The sequence below is a fragment of the Diachasma alloeum genome, unplaced genomic scaffold (assembly GCF_001412515.2).
Source record: "Diachasma alloeum isolate Michigan unplaced genomic scaffold, Dall2.0 Dall_scaffold_00360, whole genome shotgun sequence".
Lineage (NCBI taxonomy): Eukaryota > Metazoa > Arthropoda > Insecta > Hymenoptera > Braconidae > Diachasma > Diachasma alloeum.
This window is the reverse complement of record NW_021680499.1, coordinates 242,641-270,615: the sequence shown is the minus strand read 5'-3', so window position 1 is coordinate 270,615 and position 27,975 is coordinate 242,641. Positions and strand designations below refer to the sequence as shown.

Genomic DNA, 27,975 nt, shown 5'->3' with positions numbered 1-27,975 from the left:
TCCCCTAGATTCCGAGGTATTCACTAAAAACTGGCCAATAATCAAAATCGACTTAAACCGTTTTACCACTTCGCTACTAAATAATTTTCTCGCTAATTACAAAAAAGCCCGCTGTCTCCCCAAATTCTGGAGAAAAATGATGAATACCTGGCATCAATTTTATCTCAACTGTCTCATCGGAAAAAAAATTTCATGATTTGTTTACATTCGATGAAAATAAACCCACGAGTTGAATTAATAAATGAAAAATACAACGAAAATTCAGCTATGGGGGAGAAATGTTCCCTGCGATGAGAAAAATAAATTTCTATTGGCCTCAATAAATAATTGAAAATTGAATTTAAATCGCTGGGATTGTCCGTGATCATGTTTATCGTTCGTTCTAGTCAATATTTATCATGTTTATTATCAAGAATTCCATCGATGAGTGTGTGGTTGGAGCGCATCCACGTGAATACGAGGGTACATTTCCTTCGTTTCTGGAACTGCTTGAGTATTCGTAGGCGGTAACGTCCGGTCCCCTCGTGCGCATCCTGTCTTCTACATTCTCTCTCTCTCCAATCGTTTCACTTCACTCTACGCTTTACTACTTCTACTATTCTCCAGGGTGTTTCGATTCCCTGGACAATTCATCGATATCTATGCGTCACGACGAGGAAGACTCATTGAATATTTTGCTTTTATGCACCTGCACTCGTCCTTTTGCTTCTCTTGGTGTCTGGCGATTACTTTCATGCCGGGGTTTCTTCATTCTACCGACGCTCGCCACCCGTTCAATCATCCTGCGGTGAGCAGTTTGAGACAGTGATTGGTTAATTAACGGGGGAATGCCAGTCACGGGACTTCATACTTCAAGATATGGGTAATTCATAAATATTGGAACAGCGATGATGGTTTAATGATAATTTATCGGGGGTGTGCAAGGGAGAGGTGAGATTTATGGAGGTGCGTTCGTAGAAAATTACACCTGGAGGTTCAGCTGAAAATAGTTGAAATATTCCAAATCAACTGATTTATTATGGATAATTTTTCTGATAGCTGTCCAGTTGCTCCGATATTGTTCTTTCCTTCAACACTTTCCCGTGACGACGGCCTTTCGAACTCTCGAAGACACGGTTTTGGAGGGATTCGAAGAATATAATCTGTAGTTATGAGGATTTAAAACTGATTTACTATAGTATATTTCGATACGATTGCTCGAAAGTGTTTCCCAGACTCGTGGGATTATATCACTCGCCTTCGGCTCGTGCTATAAACCTCCCATAAACCTAAAAACACTTTTCCCGCGAGTATCGAACCTTCTTTTTCTCGCAATGTGTGGGAAGTGGGGTTTTGCGCACGGAGAGCGTGCGTAAAATGTCACTTTACACACAGCAAAATGTCACTTTACAGACGTAAAGCAATTGGAAACGAATATAAAAAGTTTATTAGCTCTGAATAAGTAAATACTGCGTAATAAATGGTATTTTGTAAAAAATAATTAAATTTTCCAAATACATTCTTTCCGGGATTTATCAATACCGTTGATCGCGATACGATTTAACATACAAACAACATGACTCATAACGGTAGGGCGTGAACAATGTTTCTTGATATCTTCCATCAGTTTTTCTTTTCCCTCACCTCGAACCCGGGGTACTAGACGATATGATCTACTGCTCCCTCCGGGTGTCCACACACAGCACATCAGCGAGTAGGCGCGATATGATTATTTGAAATTATAATGATTTTCTCTAGTCCGGTTTATTCACGGTATTGTGTTCCCGGTTAGTTCTTTGAAACTATTTAATAAAAATTAATATGAAATTTTCGGAGCGAAAAATCACTTTTTTTAATCTCACGGTTGAGGTGCTTGCGCACTAATTATTGACCATCGTCAGGGTGACCTATTTAGGGTGGTGGGATTATAACTTAATAAGGAGGCACGATTATTCCTAGTATGTCGGACCTTACTTCCAAGGCGATGAACATTCCAAGAGGACGGAGATAGTCATGATTATTCTAGAATTTGAGGGAGACCACGTCGACTTCATTATTTCTGCACCAGCTCTTCATCTCTCCCATAGTACTAAATGAAATATTTAATCTCTTCAGTAGCGAAGAGGTGAAACGCTTCGATTCTTTTCTGTCTTGAAAATTAGATTTTCATTCAAATCAATTCTCAAAGGCAACCTCCAGAATTTTCTTGGTCCTCCTAAACGAGTTATTTTTTTTCGACTGAAACCTTTGTGGCTCTTCGCTACTGATTTACATCTCATTCTGTTCTTTTTCTTTTTTTCTTCTTCTTTTTCTGTTTTAAAAATGAAATTTATTGCTGCTTATAGGATACATAGCCCCAATTGCAGAGGGGGGAGAGATGAAATACAAAAATCATACAAACTGTGCACAATAAAAGTGTGTATGAAGGTCCTACTGAAAGATCATTTGATAGATTAAAAAATCAGCATAGGGATACAGTGATAATCATCAGGCAGCAGAGATAGTGTGCAACACAAAATTTTTATCCGGTGCAAAAACTAATGGATTTTCGAGTGACTCGTAGAGAAGCGCTTTGTTGATTTATTTTGTTTAATAAATCAAAAGAGCGCATTTATTGTCATCAAAATAATTATGATCAGAATGGCCTATTTATGGTGGTTGAATTCCAACTTGATAAGGAGGCAGAATTATTCATAGTATGTCAGCGCTACCTTCGAAGACAAACATTCCCCGAGGATAGAGGTATGCGTAATTATTCAAGCATTCGAGTGAGTCTAATCCGATTTAATTATTTATTTCCTTAATTTTAAAACACTTTTTTTTTGTCTTTGTCTCTAGCAGCTCTTCATGTCTCCCATAACTTTAAATTAAATATGTTATCATTTCAGTAGCGAAGAGGTAAAACGGATCGATTCATTTTTCTTGAAAATTATGTTTTCGTTCAAGAAAAGCAACAAATAAGTGAGGACTAACTGTGATATTCCATCTTGACTAATTAAAACAGAGTTAAACTAAAATTAAGCCATGATTTGGGAACAAATTTTCTATAATTGACGTTATCTAATCATTAAGGTGAGGAGAAGGCATACATAGGTGTAAAACAAAGTAAACGTTTGTAACACTAGAGATGAATCCATAAAAATAAAAAATAATATATTTTCATTCAAATCAATTCTCAACACGACCACAAGAATTTTTTAGGCCCCCTTAAAAAACCGTTTTCTACTGAAACCGTTTTACCTCTTCGCTACCGATTTATATTTCTAGATAATTATTCAGAGTCCCACTCTCTTCTTTCTCCCATCCCCCCACCTCTACTATATTGATCCATTGAAAGTAACATTTCAAAATAAATCGAAGGAATGTAGTTCATTGGAATCAATCAATGGAACAAAATATCATTCGAAGCTATTCGATTAAGTCATTCGTTTCCATAACAACATCTCAGTTATCTCACATCGATTATAACACATTCTCCTATCACCGGACATCTTTGTGCCTCTGGTTGCGTTCCTTCTTACCTGTCGTTTTTTTTCTCTCCACCTTCTCTTAACGCCTTCTCCATCCTTACAAATTAATCTATCAGCCATTTCTTCCGTAGAAGGTTCACTGAGCACCTCTTGACTGAGATGAGTTGTATTTTTGAAAGCTAGGAGAGACAGCTAATTTTTTGTGCAGGCTATTCCTCAAACGCATTCCGTGTTCATTTTGATGTTTAAAGATTAGTCATTAGCGATATTCAGGTGACAAAATGAAAGGAGTAATTCTCACACCCAACGAAATGACGTGTTTCAATGGATTATAACTTTTTATTTGATGTAAATAAAGCATTATCACGTGTTAATTTATTCACATGTTATTAAATTTATTCAATTTCTAACGAATAAATATTTTTTTTAATCAAGGAAACCTGTTTATTTTTGGAATTATTTATTTTATGTGAATAAAGAGGAAATGAAAATCAGGCTTAAGTCATCTGAATAAATTTATTTATTTGATGCAAATGAAGATCATTTAATTCAAATAAGTCATCTCTCTGGATACACTATTCCATTCCCATATTTGGACCTCTTGGGAATCCCCCAAATAAGAATTTCCAAGCGATGACCACCAAAAATTCCCAGAATATTCAGCCGTTAGCAGCAGAATATTAAAGATTATCCCTCTAACTTTCCATTCACACGATTTTTTATTTCACATTAATATTACCATGAAAAACCCCAATGTTCCGCCCTCCTGAGCTCCACGAAGATTAAGACGTTAGAATAAAATTATAATAATTTTCCTCCCAATTCCATAAAGAAATTGCCCATCATAACTCCGCTGTCTCCACAAATTGTAAAAAAAATTGATGAATACCTTGAATCAGTTTTGTCTCAACTTCCTGTCGAAAAAATTGATTGATAAACTCGAAAAAATTAGAGAGCTAGGTTCAAATGCTGCCGACAAAAATTCTTCCTAATTGAACTGACCCATTTACGCCTCAAATTCAGAGTCAATTTTGAATAAGCAACATTCCTACAATTTCGAACTTTCCCAATCGGCAGATGTTGATCGAGAATGTAGGATAGTAGTCCCCTCTAATGAGATGTTCATTACGTCTACTGGAGGCCCATTCAAACCCCGGAGTTGTTCATCATGCGAATATTCAAGGTCATGTCCAATTGACGTCAGAAAAATAAATATTCCCCCTGCATTAGCCGACGGATTGAATGACCCACCACTCATTGAAAATTATTTATCGTTCTCTGAATATGCATTCAACTGATGGAATTGAATGTGAACAACGGATGGACATGGTGTACAGATAAAACGAATTACGGATGGCGGATTCTTCGTCAATCCAGTCACTTATTTTTTTCAAGGTCTCCAAAAAATCTGAAATGGTATATTCCGATGTAAGTGCGACCGGTTTTTTACGAGTGTAAAGTTGGAGGCTCGAGGCGAAGCCGAGGGCTGTCGATTAGACGAGTAGAAAAATACCCATCGCACACGTGTAGAACTATATTTTATGAAATTAGGTCCGATAAACTGTGATTCTAACTGAGCGAAGCGAGATTTTGGGCCCAGTGACATAAAATATTGTATATCGTGGCAATAAAAGTATTATCTTACGAATGTGATTGTAATCCCATTCTTATAAAGTCACATTCGTCAGATAATACTTTTAATATAACGCCTGATGATGTAACGGACGGTTTCGACACTGCTGATATCTTCACCTCGTGACGAAAGCGCGTTTTCGTTTGCCAGTAAACGAAAAGGCTTTTCCTTTGTTTGTAAACGAAAAAATGCACTTTTCGGCACGAGGTGAACGCAGCAGGAGTGACAAAAAAATCTGTACTTTTATATCCATTAAAACTACTCTTTGTGATTTTTTTCAGATTTTTTTAAGCATCCACGGTAGAAATAAGAGCATCCGTAGAAATTTAGAACAAAATGGATATTCGGAGAAGTTGATCTCAGAGAAAAAAAAGTTTAGAACCAAAAATTTAGGTTTTTACCTGACTTTTTAAAATTAATCCTAACAATTTCGTTTTTACGCATTTGGACCTTTGTGTTCTTCTTTGGAAAAGTAACGTGATGTGATGATTTAAGTTCAATGTTGATCAATGGAAATGAAAATAGAACGGCCGCAAGCTTTGGAGAAAAACATCATCACCGGTAATTTCTGACTTTGTCATCCGTACTAACATTTTGGCTCCATTTTTGAGGTCACCCAAGGTGATAAAAAAAATTCCAATTCTTCCCGCCAACCGTTCCGTATGAGAGTAAGAAGCTTCCAAATTGAAGTGTGGAAATTTTTTTATGCCTTTGAGTGACTTCAAAGATTGAGCCAAAATGTTAGTATTGATGATAAAGTCACTAATGACCGATGATAATTTCATTGATTGATCTTAAATTTGCATCACCATATCGCCTCAATTTGTTTAAGTAAAACAAAAAAATCGAAATGCATAAAAATGCAATTTTCAGGATAATTTTAGAATGTAAAAAAATTATTTGAACAATTCAAATAAAAACGTAAATTTTTCGTCCCGAAATTTTTTTTTCTGAGGTCAACTTCCTTAGATATCATTTTTTTTTTAATTTCATTGGATCCACTCATCTTCACCATGCTTAAAAAAATTCACAGAGAGTACTGTTAATGAATATAAAAGTACAGCTTTTTTCAGATTTTGTGGAGACCTTGAAAAAAAAAATAGGTGGCTAGATTGACGGAGAATCCGTCATATCGTGTTTCCTAATGCCTCGGAAATGTGGGTTTGGTGTCATCCACTTAGAAAACCAATCAACGCGCTTAACCTTTCGGTATCGTACTGTTGTTTTAAGCCAGAAGAGGACTCGGTGTGGCCTGGATGCCTTTTTTTTCGTGGCATACCGTTATCGTAAAATAACTTGGTACCCCTGCGCGGTCTCCTCTCCCCAGTCACTCTCTAAATGCCGGTCTTGTGAGGCGTTTGATGTGAAAAAAAATTATAGAAGAAGGAGAAGGAAGAAGGGATCAGGAAGAGTTATCGCGTATGGTTACACGCGACTGGTGAGAATAACGCCAGTCTCGTGAGGGAGCCGAGGTGAACGTGTTACATTTATTTTTCCAGTGAAGTCTTTTTTGTATCTTCGGGGGAATACGCGGGACTACCGCAAGTGCATTGAATGTCATTGGGGAGACCATTGTTGAGCGCTGAGCGTTGAGCCTTTTAGAGGAGTGAATTAATTGCGGAAACTCAACCGCATCGCAACTGCACTTCGCGGGGTTTTAAAACATCGCTGGACGAGGAAAGCAATTGGAGTCATTAGGCAGACGCGAAGAAAGTGATTTATTGATCATGGCTGGGGGAATGAGATTCAGGATGAAAACTGCCATTGTTCTTATCTTCTTCACAATTTGCTTCAATGTATGTACATTTCTTTTGTTTTTATTTGCACGGAAGGATAATTTCTTTAATACTCCGTTGCTCGCGACGCATTGTAAAAAGTTGTATAACAATCGATGAGAAGAATCTAAATAATAATAATTCGGGGTATTATTGAATAAACTCTACGAGAATTTTAAAAGTAAATATTATTGCTAAATATTAATTCCGATTCAAAGTTGAGTACACGGAGAATAAATTCTGGCAGAAATGTATGTAGTATTGATCAATCCATGATCACTAAAAAACTGGGATGTGGAACCCTAATTTTCAAGGGAAGAGCTTTAAAAATTAGAGTGCCACATCCGAATTTTTTGGTGAGCTAGTAATTATTTGCAGGTTTTAATAATCTCTGAATTTTTTTCAACAGTAGAACTTTATTTCAATAATTATTCTTCAATTTGAGGAATCGTAATCATCAGTTTTTCAGAAATTTTTATCAAAATCCTAGTAAAAAATACAATAAAACTGAACCAAACTTTAATCCAAATAGTTTAATCCAATAGTTCTGGCAATTTTGTTATTGTCTTCCACATTTTTTTTTCGTGTAAGAAATGAAGAGAACCCTCACAGGGGGAGGGGGTAAAATCGATGTTTGATTTTTATTTCAAAAACAAATTCATCAATAAGAGACCAAATGTATTATAATTTCCATGGAAAAGAAATTTTTCGACACTTAGAAAAAACTGAGAAGTGCTCATTTTGCCACTTTCACCCTCAATTACTGACAATAAAATTTTTAATGTTCCTTACAGCTTAGCACAATCCAATGTACCCTATCATTCGGGAAGCGGAAGCAGTTTCAATTGCAAAACAAAGAAACTAATACCCCGAACTTCATAAGGCTCTTAATAATGAGGCTCATATTTGGGCTCGCGAAGAGCATGGGACTTGCCGACAGACTCTCCGGATTTTTGGGAGGAATTTTTGTGCCACCAGGAGCCGACGATTACGACTACGGGGATGATTACGGCGGCCTCGATTTCGGAGGCGATGACTTATTCTAGAATAATCTAGACAATTAGGAATAATATGTGTAATAATATGTTTAGTCTATTTATTATTATTTGTAAGATATTTATCAACTTATTTATCTATTTAAAATATATGTAAAGATGTATTTAAACATGTCGAGATTGTAATTTTACCAAATTCACGAGTTTAAATACGGTTGTACAACTATCTTAAGTGCAAAATGACTTGTTCTATTTTTTATTGATGAATAATGAGAGTAACGAACTGCGGTGAAACTAATTCTGAAATCTGAAAGGGTTTACTTACTGTACATTTTGTGAAATAACTCATTGGATATTAAATTTTGTATTTATTTAAAAGATGCCATTCTTTTTACCTGCGGATTTTTCTCCCATTTTTTAATTTATCAACTCGTTTCTAGTCAAATCGACATTGCTGTTTTACAAAAGGAAGAAAAAGCATCACAATATAATGAATTACAAGCGTATAAGAGCAAATAAAAATTTGATTAAATAAATGTAGGTGCAGATAATTATACACGTGAAAATGCAATAACTAGATTGAATCAGAATGATGAATTTTATATATCACAAGTTTTAATAATAAGATCTCTTTCTGATTTCGTTATGATTTAGAGTCTTTTAAATTATCTGCTAGTCCCACCTCTAGGTGAATTGTTTTTTTTTCATAAACATGGGAAAATATTGCTCGTTAATTAATAATCGATTATCGAAATTTGAAGGTTGCAAAAGCTCTGAAATCGCTAATGGTGTCACAAGGGTGGTCGAACGCCGGACCAATGACAGACTGGCTCGAGCCGACCTAACCCAATCCTAACGTGCGCCTTATCCAATGGATGACGGCAACTCCCCTCTCTTCCCACATTCGACCAACGGAACGATACCCGGCCTTGCGTATGCCGTTTTGCTACGTCGTGACCGAAATAATGGTTTCAAACACGCCTGATTTTCAATCAACTATTGTGAAATATCTAGGCAATATTTTTCCATAATTATTTTCGTTCAGCTACGTATGGGCCATGTAGAATACATCGGTGGGTGAATAGGGAAATTATGGATAACTGAGCTCCACACGCACGAAAAAATTTAATAGAGAAATCTAACGAATTCGTTAGACAATTCTATTGAATTTCTATTGAACTTTGCCATTAGTTTTGGGCGGATTCTATTGAAATATTCTATAAAAAACAACTGAATTTGATTTTTCTATAAAACTTATTCTGTTAAGATGTTTTCTATAGAATTTCTTCGGCTCAAATTTTCTAAGTTTTTGTTATTCTTTTTTTCTTTTCATTTCATCAAGAAAATCAAACAAAAAAACTTAGAAAATTTAAGCCGAGGAAACTTTATAGAAAATATCTCAATAGAACAAGTTGTATAGAAGAATCGAATTAGCCACTTTCTTCATTCTTCTTATACACGAGATCGGGGAGGTACAAACGCCCAGTGGTGGGATTTGTACCTCCCATTTCACCGCGGGTTAACCCTCTAGCGGTCGTTGTAGCGATTTTGAAGAAATTGGCTCATTCTATTGACTTATTCTATCGTATTATAATATTTTTTATTAAACACTTCAATAGAATCAGCCAAAAACTCCCAGAAAATTCAATAGAAATCGAACAGAATTCTAGCGAATTCGCTACGTTTTACTATTAATTTTTTTCGCACGTGCGCGCAAGTTCCCCATTAGTCTCCGGGTTCTTAGAGAAGAAATGTTCCTGAGTCACTCTGGTACCTGCCAAATTGTCTAATTAACTTGAGCTGAACTAGTGGGCATGGCAGTCAGGGTTTTTATCAGCGGTTGCAACGGTAGAAATCATAATTACAATGTTTCAACACATTCTTATCATCGGGAATGGTACCGGGCACATCCTCAAGGCGCATGTACTGAGTGGGGACAGTCAGTGAATGATTCTTTGTAAACATCATCTGTGGATGTTCACGAAAATCTGATCTGGGTACTAAGAGTAGTTCACCAAGAAGACGAAGAAGCATTTCCTCATGTCGAGTGACACAGCGATATGTTTGACAACCACTTTAGGCAGCAAAGGAAAACATATATCAGAGATAAAGAAGACGATCCTACGGCCACTTATCCAATGTGAGTTATTAGTGTACCTCTAGTCGCGGTGTTGAGGAACAGAGTGACAGGCGTACTCTGTTGAATACACGCACGAAAAAATTTCTGTGATGAATTGGTAAACTAGGATAAGCGCTTTTTTTTGGAAAACGCGTTTTTGCTTCAATCGCTTACCAGCAATGTGTATTACAAATGCACTTATCCTAGTTTAGCAATCCACAGGAGATTGCATGGGATAACATGTATGAAAAAATTCCCATAGGATTTCCTATAGGAAAAAAGACCAAAAAAATCAGAAAAATCCTATAGGAAATGTTCGAATTCTCCATAGGATTTCCTATAGGATTTAGGAGATATTTTCATGCTCAGTATTTAGGGACATCGAAAATAGTAGATACCCATAAAAAAAAGTTCAATCTTCTTCTGGTGATAAGCAAGAATTTAATTATAAAAATATCAAATGCTTAAATACATGAATATTTAGTACTCTACGCCTGACGTAATACTAAAACCACTTAAAATACCATAAACTAATCTATTAAACACCATAATATTTAAATAATCTCATTCATAATCTTATTCATTCAGCCATATCATGAGGATTTAAGTTCAACATAAAGAACCTATAATTTTCTATTTATATTATATCAGATGATAGTTTTTTACGGCCTCCGTAATTTATTAATTCAAGATGACAGCGGGTTGGCCTCAGCGGTTTCAATAGGAATTTTAAAAGGAATCGTTTGATTTCTGACGGCCGCGGAGGCCACACTATCATCTCGAGTTAATGCTCCCCTATTATTTTTTTTTACCATTTGACCCGAAAATCAACCTCTGACTTTTCAGTCTAATTGGTCTCACAATCGAATGAAGGATTTTTAAAGTGATATTTGCCGCAACTAATAGGATTCAGAGGCCTCTGACTTCGGGGGGTCTAGGACTACACAATGAATAGATAATGACAATGATTATGATAATGATAATGACTTGTATTATTTATAATTCATAATTTGCAGTGGCGGTGAAAGCTATTGAGCAGGAGCATATCGAGGATGGAATTCTTGACAGATTATCCGAAAAGTACAACTTGCCACAGGAAAAAGTCGATGAGTGGTATTCGGCAGTACTCACGATTTTCAGGACTCACCTGCGATCTGCCAATAGTCCTATAAAGACTGCTGATTTTAAAGAATGTCTACAAGAATTGAAGTAAATTCCACTTCATGACAATGATTTTTTTATGATATTCAAGTGATTTCCACAGTTTTCGAGATTTGAAATCGTCAAATTCGTCTATTAAGTATTAAAATTTAAATTTCACAAGCTATTTTTAAAACATTTTCTTCTTATAAACAATTGATGGTAAATTGTTTACGCTTTCGGGGACGATTTCGAAGACAAATATTCTTTAGGATGCAAAATGAATGTTCATAAATTATTCATAAAAATGTCATGATCTTTTAAAAACTTTCTTTAAGAAATTCTATTGGAATTCTATTGGAAATTATGTGTTGAAATTATTATCCTATTGATATTTAACAAGAAAAAGTGCATAAATATTGATTTTTTTACATCAATTATCCTGTTGAGATTTCCTCAATAGAATTTTAATCAATTCTAATAGAACTCCGACGGTTTAAACTGGAGAATCAAGTTCAGGTTTTCAAAATACGAAATGATTGCACAATCAACGAAAAAAATCTAAAGAACTTGGATATCCTCACTATTCCCTGATTGGATCTAAAGTCCCTTTCATTTTTCCTTCTTTACAGATTTGAGAATAGTTGCATTGAAGACTTGTGTGCAGTTTTGTATGGGCACAAACGACCCGCCCTCATCCAAGGTCTAACGGAGAGAACTAAATTTTTCCCAACGTTGAAGTCGTGTCGCTGGAGAATCGATATCACGATATCTTCCAGGTAATTTCTCTGAGAATAAACGACAATAATTCAACGTGATTGGGGAGTTATTTACCCTCTTCCCTTTTGAATTACATCCAAATATAATTTTCCAATGTTTCAGTTACCTCTCACGAGTGCTGGAACCCACAATTCTGATGGAGTGGACGCTGAGTACAGGACAGCGATACATGTTCGAATTGAGTATGGCTAAATTCCATTTACTGAGGCATACAATCGCGAGTTTGCTCCTAAGAATGCAAGAACTCGAGAATACGACTTCATCAAGAGCCATTCCACTCAGTTAGTAATTTCCTACAGACTTTATACGATAAAAAAATTAATCCTAAAACAAAATATATTTCTAATAAAAAAATCACGAATTAATCACGATTTACAATTAATCGTCTTAGTCCTCTATTACCATATTGTTTTCGTTTTTCATGGGTTCTTTCTTTCTAATTTTTGCTAAATTTCGGGATAGAAATGAAGAAACGATGACTCATGATACACTTTTGAATAAAATTTTTTACTTTTGAATTTGGAATAAAAATTCCCAAAAAAGCATTTCGTGTCAGAATTGTAATGGTGTAATGTTTATCCAAATCATATTTTTATGCTGATCATATTAAAAACATGATTTATTATCATCCATTAAGTAACAATATAAAACATCAGTCAAACCTAGCTTAGTGAATCACATTTTGTAACAGCAGAAGCAGTAGAATTGAAGCAGTCAAATTGAAACTAAATACTGTATTCTTAGAAAGCCAAAGCTATATTATCACTATCGAAGTAGTGAAATATGATAAGTCATCTTAAATTTACCCATGACTAATGTATAAAATCCTGTTTTTTCTTCCGGATGTCGTCTTTAATTAGTGTTATCCATCGAAATCAATTGGAACTTGATCTGTGATATACTTTCCGAGACATTCATATTTTTCCGAAAATTCATTCTTCGACGATCGACCGTTCCCCAGAAAAAAAAAATTTGTTTAAATTCATTTAATCGTGATTAGAAAAAAAATGTCATCTGTTCTATTGATCCAGTTCAATTATGATGGAAATAGCATTTCTTACGTTAGACCCTTGCGCATATGCGGTTATTCCTAATGATTCAGAGATTATTCTAGTCGATATCCTCACGAAAAATTCCCGCAAAAATATCGATAATTTACGAGCAAAACTAGCTGTTGTGAAACGAAACATAAGCAATCACCCACTTATTTTTCACGTCTTCCATTAAAAAGTCCAAGAAAACGAGTGGCTAATTGCCTTTTTTTCGCTTCAGCATAGTTATTTTTGTTAATAAATTATCAAAGTGCTTCCGAGTGGACATGATTTGTGATGGCGACGATTAACATAATCTATGAATCATCGTGGGCTGCATAAACAAGGGTCTGACGTAAAAAACCGCTATTTCCAGGCTGTCATTCAAGAATGAATGCTATATTCACCATCTTAGAACTCGGTCAAGAGGGCACTGAAACAATTTTTTGATTTATGATCGAATCGATTTGAATATTTATTTTCTGAGGGATCGGTGGAATATTATTCATTAAAGTCATTGAATCATTAAATTCATTAAAATTATTCGGAAAAATCACGAAATTTCCGATTTTACTGAACATTCACTGACATTCCGAATAGTCAATGAACATGAATATTCAATGCCAAATTACGCTGCATTGTCAATCAATTGAAAAATCTAAAATATATTTATTAGAATTCTTCTGATTTCTACTAATTGTCAGCAAATAATTAAACTAAAATTAAGAGTTTCTCTTGATTTCCCCATGAAATTTTGAATTTTGATCGGCGAAATTCCTCGAAATTCCCGTGCATGTAAAACCTGCCAAAGAATTCCCAAAAGTCTCCCGAAAATATCGTCCAAATTTTTTCAACAGCGTACCACCGCCTCAGATCTCCCCATTTCTTCAATTAACTTCAATACTAAGTCCAAAAAAATAAAAATTAAGAACAAAGTTTCAAAAATTGAAATTTCATGGACAGTCAACCAATAAAATTTTCAGGAGGGTGGCATTGAATGTAATTAGGCCGGAAAAATCATGAAATTTCTGATTTCACTGAAAATTTGCTGAAGTTCCGAACAGTCAATGAAGATGAACAGTCAATGCCAAATTACGCTGAATTGTCAGACAATTGAAAAATTAAAAATATATCTCCTAGAATTTTCCTGATTTCTATTCATCGTCAGCGAAAAATGAAACTAAAATTACCAGTCCTCATTGATTTCCCATAAAATTTTGAATTTTGACCAACGAAATTCCTTAAAATTTCCGTGCATCTAAAACCTCCCAAAAATTCCAAAAAGTCTCCCGCAAATATCCTCCGAAATATTTTTTTTTGTGTACCACATCCTCGAATCGTCCCCTCCCTTCAGTCAACTTCTTCAATAGTAGGCCCATCACTCCCGCGTCCCCCAGAGCCCTCCGCCGCTCGATGCAGTTTCACCATGATCGGCGAGCACTGCGCCTGCAGCGTCTCCAGCTTGTGCTGGCACTCCTCCCTCTCCGCGAGAGAGTTCCCCTCCAGCCACTTGACCGTATCCTCGCACATCTCCAAAACCTTCCGCCTGTCGCTATCAGAGAGCCTCCCCCCGCTGTCCTCCACCGCCTGCTTCACCGAGTAAACATAAGCCTCAAGTTTATTCTTGGTAGCCACGCGTTCCCTCTGCCTCTGGTCCTCCTCCCTGTACCTCTCAGCGTCCCTCAGCATCTTGTCAATCTCCGCGCGACTGAGTCGGCCCTTGTCATTCCTGATAGTGACATCCCTCGACCGCCCACTCCCGGTGTCTTTGGCCGTCACGTGGAGAATTCCATTGGCATCGAGATCAAAAGTCACTTCGATCTTGGGGACTCCTCTGGGGGCGGGCGCAATCCCAGACAACTCGAAGGTCCCCAGTAGATTATTGTCCTTCGTCATGGCCCTCTCCCCCTCGAACACTTGAACCGCGACCCCAGGCTGATTATCAGAATAAGTCGTGAAGACCTGCATCTGTTTACACGGAATCCTCGCGTTTCGCTCGATCAGAGTCGTCATCACGCCCCCGGCCGTCTCAATCCCGAGAGACAGCGGGGCCACGTCGACCAGAAGAACATCCTGAAGAGCAGAACTGGTGTTGCCAGCCCCAGTCAAAATCGCCGCCTGGACAGCAGCTCCGTACGCAACCGCCTCATCCGGATTGATCGACAAATTCAGTTGTTTTCCGTTGAAAAACCCCTGCAGCAGCGACTGGATCTTCGGGATCCTGGTGGAGCCCCCCACCAGGACGATATCGTTGACGGTCTTCTTGTCCATCTTGGCGTCGTTCAGGGCCTTCTCCACGGGCTCCAGCGTCGCTCGAAAAAGATCGGAACAGAGCTCCTCGAAGCGCGCTCTCGAGATCTTCGTGTAGAAGTCGATGCCCTCGTAGAGCGCGTCGATCTCCAGCGAGGCCTCGGTGCTCGAGGAGAGGGTTCGTTTCGCGCGTTCCGCAGCGGTCCTGAGTCTCCTCAAGGCTCTGGGGTTCTTCGTCAGGTCCTTCTTGTACTTCCGATCGAATTCCTGCGCGAAATGACGGACCAGTCTCGAGTCGAAGTCCTCTCCCCCGAGGTGGGTGTCACCGGCTGTTGCTTTCACTTCGAACAACGATCCCTCGTCGATTGAGAGAATCGACACGTCGAACGTGCCGCCCCCCAGGTCGAAGATCAGAATGTTCTTCTCGCCCTTCAGGTTCTTATCGAGACCTGTAAGGATACTACACTGTTACACGGAGAGAAATATTTAAGAAAAATTACCAAACATTTCACGTAATCCGCAAGCGAGAATCGTTTTCAGTGAATTTCTATAGGAATATAAGAGAATAAATCTCAAACGTTCAGTAAATTTTCGGGTCTGTCACCGAAAAAATACGAAAAAGTCACGTAATTTTTCTGGAAGTTGTAAAATCTAACAGAAACTTCAAGACTTATTATGCCTCAGAACATGAAAATTCTTGGATGTTTAAGAATGTTTACGAAAAGTTCCGGAAAAATTACGGAACGTGTTGTTAAAATCTCCCCCTCACGGTGACTCATGGCTAGCCGTGAGACGTCGGACGGATGAGTAATTTTTACGGAACAGATCGTAGAATTTACGTGACGATTGACACTTTTTATTGAATTTTACTTCGCTCCCAGATTACGTTTCGAAACGTAATTTTTACTTTCTTGTCTTTTTTCTGGTAATTTTTATTGAATATTTCTCTCCGTGTAGAAAATTACTCGTAAAAGTTTTGGATTTCGAAGAATTTCTCCTCAGTAATACTATGGAAATTCGTATACATGAAAGAACATATTGATTCCAATCTACTTAAATATTAACGCGATGAATCATATAAAATCTATCGAACTATCAAGGGACGCGGGGCGCGGCTCCGATCTCGTCTTATTATTATAATAAAAAGATGTCACACGAATTTCTCCTCAGTAATACTATAGAAATTCGTATACGTGAACAAACATATTGATTCCAATCTACTTAAATGCATTGAGAGAAAAATTTTCTAATATGTAGACCATATTTACTTGAGAGAAGTAAATTATTTTCAATGGTTTAAATCTCAGAATGATTGCGGTTCACAGAACTCGAATGAATTCTCATGTATCACTATCGTTGCGCATTATATCATGAATATATTACATATCGAAATATTGCAACTGCATAACAAAAAAATCATGAAAACAATAGATACGTGAAGCTTGACGGTTCTTCTACGCGATTTGAGTGAGTTCATTTGCGACAATATCGTGAGTTCAAGAATATTTTAATGGATGAGACCTTTCTCCGGCCACGTGAGTTGAGATGCCTACACGGAGAGAAATGTTTCGTAAAAATTACGGAACTCACAATTCACTCACCGATTACGGAATCGACTCACAAAATTTAAGTGGCGGTATCCTAATTTTTCACAGGAGATTCAGATCAAAATTACGAAACGCTCCGGAAAAATTCCGTGACAGTTCCGTAAAATTTCCTACAACCACATTTCGCTCCGGAATTACGGAAAAGATACGTAATTTTCATTGAATATTTCTCTCTGTGTGGGAGAATTAAACAATTGAAGCAAACTTACTTGTCTCAAGAAAATATGTTTCAGATATTAGAATTTTTTTTCTCAGTGTATTAACGTGATGAATCATATAAAATCTATCGAATTGCGCCTCCGATCTCGTAACAAAAAAAATCAACAGACAATAATCAACAGACCGTAAGCTAGAGCCGCTGCGGTCGGTTCGTTTATGATCCGTAGGACATTGAGTCCTGCGATGGCCCCCGCGTCCTTCGTCGCCTGACGCTGGGAATCATTAAAATACGCTGGAACTGTTATCACGGCGTCTCGGACTTTGGATCCGAGAAATGCCTCAGCCGTCTCCCTCATCTTGATCAGGATCATCGAACTTATCTCCTCGGGGGCGAAGACTTTCCTCTCGCCTTTGAATTCCACCTGGATCTTCGGCTTTCCCCCCTCGTTTATCACTGCAAATGGCCAGTGCTTCAGGTCCTGCTGCACCTTTGCGTCATCGTAACGACGACCGATGAGTCGTTTGGCATCGAACACTGTGTTGGTGGGATTCATGGCAACTTGATTCTTGGCAGAATCGCCGATCAATCTCTCTGTGTCGGTGAAGGCCACGTATGATGGTGTCGTTCTATTTCCTTGATCGTTGGCGATTATCTCGACTTTTCCGTGCTGCCACACTCCCACGCAGGAGTAGGTCGTACCCAGGTCTATTCCTACCGCCGGCATCTTTCGATTATTGTTTGGGAGCTTTAGTTGTGGGAGTAGTTGATTCGGAGGTGGGACTATTCCATGGAAATCCTGTAGAAAAAGGTTCTCAAATGGATGAAATGATTAATTAATGGTACTTTTTAGTTATTTCTGCTTCTAAAGGAGAAATTTAATAGATTGGGATCGCGCATGAGAAAATTCAACAGAAACTTAGCGAATTCGCTAGAAAATTCTATTCAAATTCTCTAATTCTATTGGGATTCTACTAGAATTCTAGGGAATTCTCGTTAAAATTCTATTTGTTTTTTGCGCTGCACGGAGAGAAATATTCAATAAAAATGACGTATCTTTCCCGTAATTCCAGAGCGAAATGTGGTTGTAGGAAATGTTACGAAACTGTCACGTAATTTTTACCTGAAATCACAGTATTTTTCCAGAGCGTTCCGTAATTTTTACCTGAATCTCCTGTGAAAAATTACGATACCGTCACTTAAATTTTCTGAGTCGATTCCGTAATCGGTGAGCGAGCTGTGAGTTCCGTAATTTTTACTGGACATTTCTCTCCGTGTGATTCTATGAGATATTTGATAGGAAAAAGTCAGTAGATTTCAATTTTTCGAATGGAGCTCTTAATTATTGCAGATATTGTCGTTCATTCCGCACGATATTTTATGCACAACTATCCTCTTTATTCATTCTCTAATTGCGTGCACATAAATAACTACACGTATTATTTTTGTGAACGTTTTTGACACAGGTGTGAACAACTGATATTCGTTCCTCATGTGTAAAGAAATTAAGTACAACTTTTTTGCAGAACATTTATCATTTGTCATGTGCATCCAGCAGAGTGACACTGTGTACAACTTGAGACTTCAATATTTTGTGATTGAATTTAATGTGGACATTGAAAATTATAATGCGCTCGTCTCATTCGATCTTCACATTACGCACAAACCTAAATGTATACAATTCTTACGGGCATGAATCATACTGTCTTTAATTAGAAAGGCGAATGCAATAGCATTGCCTATTTTATTTCACTCTTCGAATGAAGTTTCTAAATAGTTGGAATTTAATTAATTCTTGTCTCGTAATGTCATTGTGACATTCGATCATTGCAATAGTTTTAATCATTCATCAATGATTGTAGTTTTATGTCAAATAATGAAATGAACAAAATTTCAAGAAATTGGCATCAATGATTCATTGTAATGCTACACTTTTTGAAAAAATCATTTCAAGTTTATCATCATCACTGATTAAATACCAATTATTTTTGCTTTCAAACTGGAATAGCGTAAAAAATACTATTTCATTCAATTAGAGCGATAAATGAAATGATATTATCCATCTTGTTTCACGTTTTGAATGAAATTTTAAAATAATCGGGATTTATTTCATGTTTATCTCGTAATGTCGAATGAAATTCAGTCATTGCAGTAGTTTTGGAGTAATTATCATCAATGTTTGTTATTTTATTTCAAATAATGACATGAAACTATTTCAAATGATCACCTATCCATTGGAAATAGTATTTACCTCTGGATCAGAATATCTCAAATACTATTTTAGTCTCACTTAATAACTGCGAAGGAACGAATGGTCTTGAATACTCTAATTAGTAGAGCGAATATTTACTGTTTTACCCAGCTATGATGCAGTTCGATCACTTGTGCGTAATAACAGAATTACGTAAAACGGGTGATGAGGTGTGCCTCAACGCAGTTGACACTTTGAGAAGTTTTTGAATACTGACGAAGCGCGTGGGCCGGCCGGTATTTATATGGTATCGACCAATCAGGGAACAAATGCGAATTGGGGGGAACCGACGACGACTGAATTTTGCGCGAAACCCTTTATCTCGTGGATCCGAGAGTACGTACTTTATTCGGGTTGAATGGGATTTTTGTTTTTCGGGGAAAATGGGAGTGGCAGGTGTTTTTTCCCGGTTTTATTCCGCGACGAGAAGATTCGGCGGTATTTGGGAGGGATAGGAGGGGAGGACGGCATTGGCAAGTTTATCTAGTATTTTTAGGCTCAGTAATATTAATACTTCCGTGGTGAATGCTGTCGGAGGGATGAGGGTTTGGGTGCGGGGGGTTGCATGCGGCGAGCGCTTTCAGCGGGGATCAAGGTCGGGAGTAATGGGGACTGAACACGCAATGAGGGGAATCGATTGAAGGAGGGAGGAAGTCGATTTTGCTTGGATATTTCTAGAATTTTTGGCGACTTTAAGGGATATCCTTAGACAACCGGTTTTTCTAACGATTTTCCCCATGTTTTTCGAAGATAATGTTTTGTAAAAATTATAACAAACTGTACGACACAGTTTAGATCATCTCTCTATTTTATAAAAATCCAAATCGACTTCTGGTGATGAAAATTTGGTACTCGAAATTAAGACTGCAAAAATAAAGGTCACAAGGGTTAAAATAAGGGTCAAGAGGATCAGAATAAGGGCCAGGCGGGTCAATTTAAGGATCATATGGATCCAATGAAGGGTCATAAGGGTCACAAGTTGAAGGGTCATAATGAGGGTCATATTAAAGATCCAAGTAAGGGTCACATTAATGTTCACAAGTTAGATTAAGGCTTCAAGTAAGGGTCATGAGGATCAGAAACTAAGGATCACAAGGGTCAAAATGGAATGAGGGTCACGAGGCTCACATTAAGCTTCACAAGGGTCAAATGAAGGGTCATATTAAAGATCCAAATAAGGGTCACATTAATGATCACAAGTCAGATTAAGGGTTCAAGTAAGGGCCACGGGGGGCAGAAACTAAAGTTCACAAGGGTCAAAATAGAATGAGGGTCACGAGGCTCAGATTAAGGGTCACAAGGGTTAGAATAAGGATCATTGGAGTCATATGGGGGTTGACCAGCGGAGCGAGCAATGGTAGCCCCTTAGTAAATAATGAAATGACGACATTTAACAACTTCGCTACAGGATTAAATCAAAAGGGGATGTTCAAATTAATTAAAACCATTATATCTTGTGAAATTACCAACTTTATTCAACTTTGCAATTCTCTGACTTACGCATCAACTCTTGTGACAATAGAGATCGATAAATCCTCACGTTTCTGAATAACAAACTTGTAATTTAATGAAACCATGATGAAAATGTTACCAAATGAGGTACATGATGAAGAATACCTCTCCAGTATGTATGAATTTATTATCAAACAAAGCGTGTGAATTAATCTTCGCGAGTACAACGGTGTAAAAAATTAGGGAGGGCAATTCGTTGAGTGACTGTGACTTTACGACTCGTCGTCGCTGTTGTGGTGGCCTGCTGGTGGTTTCGGTCCACCTGCACGTTTCGCCATTATTATTTGATCGACCTTCAGGATGGTGCAGGCAGCATTGACTGCGTATTTCAAGCCCCACTGCTTTACTAAGAATGCATCCAAAATTCCAGCTTTTGCTGCATCGTGTACTGCAGCTCCAGCGCCCTAAAACATTATACAACATGTTGAAAATTATACGAAAAACGTCTTGATAATTTTTTTTTTACAAGGATCCACTTAAATTTTGAGTTTCTCTAATAATTTGAACATTAAAAATCATACGAAGCATTATCATTCCATTATTCACTGTTAACAGTTTTTCATTGAAATTTTCAGTACATTCCTTGGAAATTTTCGTCGCATTATAGTTTTGCGGGAATGTCAAGGAATTTTGCCATTAAAATTTCAAAATTTTATGGAAAAATCTATGGAATCTGTAAATTTCAGGTCAATTATTCGATGGAAATCAGTAGAAATAAAAATACATTGTTGAATTTCCAATTATTTAAAGAATTTTGATTAAAAGATCAAGTAAATTAGAGAATTCTCGTCTTCCTGCTGATCAAAATTTTTTAATTTCATTAAATTTTCACTAAATACCTTAAATTTCATCACTCCTGAAATTCTAATTTTTCTCTAACAATGTTGTATTCTTTCAAGTCATAAACAACAGAAAAATCATTAACAAATCCTTGAGAAATTGATTAATGAATTAGTCATGATTTGCAGCACCTGCCATAATTTAAAAATCACAAAGTGATTTTAAACAACTAAAAGTGCTTGCAAAGCTGATAATTACCTCAATATCAAACCCAAAAGTCTTATTTCCTTCCTTATGAGCAGCATAAAGTTTAGAAACCAGCTCAGAAGCCCTGTTCCCAGTGTTGTCAGCAAGAGTCTTAGGGAAGACCTCTAAGGCAGTTGCGAATTTCCTCACTGCGTACTGTTCCAACCCAGGACGGGTGTCGGCGTAGGCAGCGATTTGTGCGGCCAATTCAATCTCGGTAGCTCCTGCTCCTGCCACGAATCTCCCGTCCCTGGTGACGGCCTTGAATGTGTTGACACCGTCGTCAATGCAACGCTCAATGTCGTCCATGTAGTTCTCTGTTGAGCCACGAACGACGATTGTGCTGATCTTGCTGTCTTTTCCATCGAGCCTGAATACTACGACAGCAGTATCTCCAAGCTCGTCAGTGTGGACTGAGTCGGCGTAACCTAGTTCTTCTTGAGTTGGCGGAATCTGAAGGGAATGCAATGACATTGAATGATTTTTCATCTTATCTTTGAAAGAAAATAATCGTGGAAAGGGTATTTTTCCACGATTATATATTAAAAGATTCAAAATTCAATAGCAAAGGTGCAAAAGTTCAAAGAATTTGAGTTGAATTAAAGATCAATTCGTTATAAATAACTTTGAATTTAAACTAAATAGTGAAATTTTCCTGAAGTCGTTTACTGCATAATCTATTTGTAAGACAATTTTACAAGAACTTCAAATGGAATTGACTCATCTCAAAATACTTTTTGTGTGCGAATTGTTAGAGACTACAAAGTTTTCTGATATTGTCCAATTTCATCAAAATTTCCTAATTCAATAACAAATTAGTCTAATGAAATTAGTTGACTTGACTTTCAGACAAGTTCTGCATGAACTGAACTGATGATTTAAGAAAACAGTTGAATTTTCCTCTTAAGTTAATGAATATTTTCCTAGGAAAAAAGCTCTTCAATTAAAATTCCCCCACTCCATTCTACAACTTCACTACTGACCTCACACTTTACAGAATAATTTCCTACTCGTCAATATTAATTCATATAAAATACAGTAAAAAATGATTTACCAATTTCGTGAGTGCAACAGCTCCAACAGCTTTGCACAACCTCCTGACATCGAATTTGCTTGGAATGCGGACAGCCATGAGATTGTATTTGTTAACGAAATGCAGTGCCATGTCTCCGAATTTGGCCCCAGAAACAACGACTTTAGCTCCCGAATCGGCAATAGCCTTGATCTGTCCCTCCAAGAGTGACTCCTCGCCCCTGGAGAAGTCGAGAAGCTCCTTGGCGCTCTTGATGAGGACAGTTCCCTTGGTCTCAGTGGTGGAGGTATCGATGGGGCACGTGTAGACAGCAATCTTAGCCTTCTCCTGCTTCGTCACGTCTCCCTCGACATCGCGCTTGAAGACCATCCCCTGAATCACCTGGGACGCGTGAATCCCAGACCCCAGGATCTTGCAGACTCGTACGTTGTCAACGTTGAAGGTGGTGTTCTCAGGGAGGATGGAGATGCAGGCTTGACTGACCAGGGATGACAACAGCTCCTCGTTTCCGTACTGCTTGCTCATTATCGAGGACTTCATCACTGCTTTCACCTCTTCCACGTTCTTCACGTCTTTGATCTCGTGGATTACGAGGGTTGAGAGGATCTCAACAGCTTTTTCTAGAGCTACTTCGTAACCAATCACCACTTCTGATGTCGTAATACCCTGGAATCATGCAAGAATATTCACTATTGAATTACATTTTTGAAAATTTTTATAGTTCCACTGAAATTTCAGAGAATTTCATCATTGAATATTCAAAATTTTATGGAAGTGGCAATGGAAATAAATTTCAGTTCAACTATTCCACGAAAATGACTAAAAATCAGAAAAACTTTTATTAAAAATATAGAATTATAATTTCTTTTTTTATAATCATGAAATTATGAAAAATATAAAAATATAAAATTTCTATTTGGTACTAAATATTCGTGTTTTGAGAAAAAATTTAAGTAAGTAAGAGAATTTTCGTCATTCTGTTGCTAAAAAATGTGGAAGTTCATTGAATTGTCAGTGAAATCTTAAATTTCATTTTTTTAACAATGTGGTTCTACTCAATTGACAAAATAATAATTTCCAAAAAAGAATACCTTCACAAAAAGTTATAACCCATAATTTCCTGTGAAAAACGTTTCTGAATAAAACCATTCACACCGAGATAATTCGAAAATAGAAGTGGGCAACACAAATGCAAATGGATTTAATTTTATTCCCGTACTCACAAGACGGAGAAGTTCATCAGCAGCCTCCAGCAGGGCCCCACAGAACATGATGACAAAATTCGTGCCATCGCCGACCTCAGCCTCCTGCATCTGCGACGCCATGACCATCAGCTTGGCAGCCGGATGCTCGACATCCAGCTCCCTGATGATGGTCCCAGCATCGCTGGTGACGAACAGTTTCTCGATGTGATTAATCACCATTTTGTTCATGCCATTGGGTCCATACGCAGTGCGCACGGTCTGAGCGAACTGTTTGCATGCTGCAATATTCCTGTATACTGCTTCCTCAAGACCAGAGAAGTACTGCAAATCATGAAAGTGGAATAATTATTACATGCAATTAATGATGCAATTGATGATATGTACAATCATGTTTCAGTGATAATATTGATATAAAATCATGATGATCCCGTAATTTTCATTGACAATTGACAATTCGACTATCCCAAATTTTTCCAGAAGAATAATTCCAAACAAGAAACTAATGAATTCAGTTTCAATTTAGGATGATCAAGACTCGAGTCTTAATAATCCTAAAGAAGAGTAACCCCTTCTTTAATCTAAAATAATAATTGAAGGTGAAAATTCCCCTCAAAAAACCTCAAATAATTCCACAAATTAATATCCAAAATACCCACACGTGACGCCCGGTGCTCCAAGACCATGTAAACCCATTCCTCCCCAACAATAATTATCTCCAATAATCAAAACCCCATAACTGTCACGTGCACCAAATAATCTCGTCTACCCCAAACCCCCCCGAATAATCCCCGACGAAAAACCCCCAAAAGCACCTTCAATTTCCTTACGATCATGAGTCTTCATGTTGCCCATAAAAGGCAATATATAGACATGACGTTCATGCCCAGCGCGTTGATTCCAACCGGCCCCAATAACCCCCAAGGCCCCCGAACCTCCAAGAAACCCCCGAATTACCATCCAAAATACTCACCCGCGATCCCTCCTTCATCATCGAGGCCATGCCGGGTGCTTTCGGTACGTGTAAAGCCATTTTTTAATAATAATTAACCACTGTCACATGTGTCGAGTCCAAAATCACTCGAACAGAGTACCCCGAAGTGAGCCGTCCACGAGTCCGTCCCAGCGTAAAGGCGAGTCCCCACAGAAAGCCAACTTCACACCGGAATCCCCCCAACTCCATTCTACAATCATCCGTTTGTTTTTCGGAGCATTCCACCCAATCCACCCTCGAATAGACTCATCACGATACGTCAAGAACATTCTGCATCACCAGAGTAAAAATAGCTCCACCAAAAGTGTTTCCTTCAAGTGTTTCCTGAGTTGAATTGAATCTCGAGTCGAGTACAAGTGCAAAACCCAGAGTTTTGTGCTCCAAAACCGCATAACTCAGTGCCTGTGAATAATTCTCGTTGAAGCCCCAGTAGGGCTGTGTGTTTCCTGTTCAAGTGTTAAGGCCACGCCCGCAAAATAGGTCTGTCAGACACAGCGGTTATGGACATGGTGATCACAAATTTGCAACAACAGCGTCAAGTGACCGAGCAGCTGAGGCGTGAGGCCGCTATCAAGCGCATCACCGTCAGCAAGGCTGTGGAGGACATCATGAAGTACATCACTGAGCATGAGCAGGAGGACTGCCTGCTCGTTGGGTTCTCGTCACAGAAGTCCAATCCCTTCAGGGAGAAGAGCTCCTGCATCGTTCTCTAACGAAGACTCAGGGTTCGTCTGCTATCAGATGCTCGTGCTCTGCGATTTACCTGAGGGCTTTGATAGCGTGGGTGGACTTCATCGCATCCTGGAGGGTCGTCCTAGGGTTAAGGATATATTGTCGTTGCCAAAATGTCTAATATCGATTTAATCATTTTAGAAGTTCATTGTGATGAAGAATGATTATTCATTTTATTGAGTATGTATTTATTTTGTCTCGAGTCAATTTATCAATGTTTCATTAGCAAATTGTTCAATCACACTGTTAAAAATTTTCGTGTTTAATTTCTTGTGAAATTTCAGGGAATCTTGTATTGAGAAATGATATTCCATTGATTTTCGGTTCGAATGAGCTGAAAATCAATGAAATAACTGATTTTTCAGGTGAATTATTCCGTGAAAATTCATAAAAATTAGGGAAATTCAGGGAAAATTTAAAATTCATGTCATTTTGTTCCTGAAAATTCAGGAATTCCATGAATTTTACCTACAACTTGGAATTTCATAACTACATATCCCCTAAATCTCATTTAATGTCACTCTCATGACAATTACTATCATATTTTCCATGAAATTTCAACAAATTTCTAACAGTGCATCATCGATGTGCAATTATCAGATCAATGGTTGATGGAAATGTTTAGGTATTCGTTCGTGCGATTCATTTGATCGCCCTTTGATTCGAATAATTTGATTGTTCATTGCGACTTCGTAATTAATGTCACTGAGGCAAGTTTGCGGTTTGGTTCATTAGTATAGATGGATGGATACAATCTAGTTAACGACCAATGTACGTAAATGTTTGCATTGTCTATTCGGTACGTTTGTGTGACCTGCTGCTTCAAATGTCGATACCTGAATCAAATATCACTCTTCCAATATTCGTAATGGGTGCGGAAATGCAAATTCTGATGGTGATTAAAGGCTCTTGGGGCTCGTTGAGGATTAATCGGGGTATTGTTGATTTTAAGGATCATTGGGGCTTTTGTTGGCAGTGAAAATAGCGTTGAAATAGCCTAGCAATATTTTTCTAATCGATTTTTTCGGGGAATACTGGGGAATATCAAGACTGAATTGGGGATTTTTTCTCGCACATCAACAAACCGCACCCAAACCTGTCTAGAGTTTATTGATGTTCCTATATGAATGTTTATTGGATTCAGAGAGATGGAAAGTGCACTTTTATCTGATGTCGCATATGGAAAAATTGATTGAACACGATGAATAAAGAATTGAGTGTATAAATGTACGTCTGTGGATTTATTTATCATTCCTGGGTAACTGGACTGTTAACTAGATATTTTAGGATTTCAAGGTCTGTGTGTATTATTTTTCCAACGTAATTTTAATTTTTTTCATTTTTACTTTACATTAATTTTGTTTTGGCAAAAAAATTTTTATTCGAAATAATGTACTCATTCTCTTTTATTAATTCACGACAGAAATGTAAATCATTGCATATATCCAATGTTTATCTTTAGCGCGTGTGTTACTCCAAGACATCCCATAAAATACTCCTAATAATAATAATATATAATATAATATTGTTTAAATGTCATTCAGTTTTCATAGTGCTGGAATCCACAGAAATTATGATTTTAGAATTTTAAAAAAGTAGAATAAAAACTTAAAATTTTTGCCATGAATTGATAAACTAGGGTGAGTAAATTTTTTTCAAAAAGTTTTAGTTTCGCCAAATCGCATTTTCGAAAAAATGCAGTTATCCTATTTTACCAATTTACCACAGATTTTCAAAGAGCGTTTTTGAAGGGAAAATTCATCTAACAGAGAGGAAATTGCAAATTTTATTATCGAAAATCTTCTGGAAAAAATTATCAATAAAGATTTAAAATTCAAATTGATATTCTGATGGAAAATTATGAACAGCCAGGCGTCCAGGGCTTTTAATTTCCAATTTATTTCCGATTTAAATAGACGCAAAATTCAATTTCCCTGATGAACTTCAAAAGTGAAGCTATTACATTCGACGCATGTGGAAAGTTTAATTTTACTGAATTTTCAACGTAACGTCACAGTGGGACAAACTACAACGCATTTGTCAATTATTTCCATCTTTCAAAAAATGACTTCTTCCTTAACATTCTCGTCCTGTAAAAACATAATGAAAATTCTATAAACTTTTAGAAAACTCATTTTTTTGCCATGAACACCATTTTTTGTGAAATTTGAAAAATCCATCACTTTGTGGTCAATTTCCTCCAAAAATTTTCATTTATCATTAAAATTTTCGTAAATTTTGTCCAGCTGTTCAAAATGTATCAGTTAAAAAATCGAAATGGAAAATCTA

At 37.3% G+C, this 27,975-nt stretch overlaps 4 protein-coding genes across 6 annotated transcripts; 2 read left to right on the top strand and 2 right to left on the bottom strand.

Annotated features, from left to right (window-relative positions):
• Positions 1-6,789: 6,789 nt before the first annotated feature.
• LOC107041277 lies at positions 6,790-7,903 on the top strand. Its single transcript, XM_015261754.1, has 2 exons — positions 6,790-6,878; positions 7,652-7,903. Exons 1-2 carry the CDS (start codon positions 6,810-6,812, stop codon positions 7,901-7,903), a joined length of 321 nt encoding a protein of 106 aa, XP_015117240.1. The 5' UTR covers positions 6,790-6,809.
• Positions 7,904-9,776: 1,873 nt separating this feature from the next.
• Positions 9,777-12,256, top strand: LOC107041280 (COMM domain-containing protein 5). Its single transcript, XM_015261759.1, has 4 exons — positions 9,777-9,992; positions 10,988-11,180; positions 11,744-11,890; positions 11,994-12,256. The coding sequence occupies exons 1-4, from the start codon at positions 9,893-9,895 to the stop codon at positions 12,175-12,177; spliced, it is 624 nt and encodes a 207-aa protein (XP_015117245.1). The 5' UTR covers positions 9,777-9,892; the 3' UTR covers positions 12,178-12,256.
• Positions 12,257-12,480: 224 nt separating this feature from the next.
• LOC107041279 (heat shock protein 70 B2) lies at positions 12,481-19,377 on the bottom strand. 3 transcript variants are annotated; one of them, XM_015261755.1, is made up of 3 exons: positions 19,188-19,377; positions 17,123-17,735; positions 12,481-15,621 (listed from the first exon to the last, which is right to left on the bottom strand). In XM_015261755.1, exons 2-3 carry the CDS (start codon positions 17,661-17,663, stop codon positions 14,273-14,275), a joined length of 1,890 nt encoding a protein of 629 aa, XP_015117241.1. In that variant the 5' UTR covers positions 17,664-17,735; positions 19,188-19,377; the 3' UTR covers positions 12,481-14,272. The 3 variants fall into 3 exon arrangements, with proteins under 3 accessions (XP_015117241.1, XP_015117243.1, XP_015117242.1); XM_015261757.1 differs by having other exon boundaries at positions 19,287-19,377; XM_015261756.1 differs by having other exon boundaries at positions 19,295-19,377.
• Positions 19,378-20,639: 1,262 nt separating this feature from the next.
• Positions 20,640-25,109, bottom strand: LOC107041297 (T-complex protein 1 subunit theta). The gene is made up of 5 exons (XM_015261788.2): positions 24,934-25,109; positions 23,982-24,284; positions 22,780-23,424; positions 21,738-22,178; positions 20,640-21,103 (listed from the first exon to the last, which is right to left on the bottom strand). Exons 1-5 carry the CDS (start codon positions 24,991-24,993, stop codon positions 20,912-20,914), a joined length of 1,641 nt encoding a protein of 546 aa, XP_015117274.1. The 5' UTR covers positions 24,994-25,109; the 3' UTR covers positions 20,640-20,911.
• Between the last annotated feature and the right edge of the window lie 2,866 nt (positions 25,110-27,975).

What these genes read in the sequence shown, in the direction of transcription:
- LOC107041279 (XM_015261755.1), bottom strand. Translation starts at nt 17,663, where the DNA reads ATGCCGGCGGTAGGAATAGACCTGGGTACGACCTACTCCTGCGTGGGA. An exon ending in CGCAGCGGCTCTAGCTTACG is followed by an intron (nt 15,622 to 17,122) that starts GTCTGTTGATTA and finishes GTATCCTTACAG; the next exon opens with GTCTCGATAAGAACCTGAAG.
- LOC107041277 (XM_015261754.1), top strand. Translation starts at nt 6,810, where the DNA reads ATGGCTGGGGGAATGAGATTCAGGATGAAAACTGCCATTGTTCTTATC. An exon ending in TCTTCACAATTTGCTTCAAT is followed by an intron (nt 6,879 to 7,651) that starts GTATGTACATTT and finishes TGTTCCTTACAG; the next exon opens with CTTAGCACAATCCAATGTAC.
- LOC107041297 (XM_015261788.2), bottom strand. Translation starts at nt 24,993, where the DNA reads ATGGCTTTACACGTACCGAAAGCACCCGGCATGGCCTCGATGATGAAG. An exon ending in CTGATGAACTTCTCCGTCTT is followed by an intron (nt 23,425 to 23,981) that starts GTGAGTACGGGA and finishes GCATGATTCCAG; the next exon opens with GGTATTACGACATCAGAAGT. An exon ending in CTTTTGGGTTTGATATTGAG is followed by an intron (nt 21,104 to 21,737) that starts GTAATTATCAGC and finishes ATAATGTTTTAG; the next exon opens with GGCGCTGGAGCTGCAGTACA.
- LOC107041280 (XM_015261759.1), top strand. Translation starts at nt 9,893, where the DNA reads ATGTCGAGTGACACAGCGATATGTTTGACAACCACTTTAGGCAGCAAA. An exon ending in GAATGTCTACAAGAATTGAA is followed by an intron (nt 11,181 to 11,743) that starts GTAAATTCCACT and finishes CCTTCTTTACAG; the next exon opens with ATTTGAGAATAGTTGCATTG. An exon ending in GATATCACGATATCTTCCAG is followed by an intron (nt 11,891 to 11,993) that starts GTAATTTCTCTG and finishes CCAATGTTTCAG; the next exon opens with TTACCTCTCACGAGTGCTGG.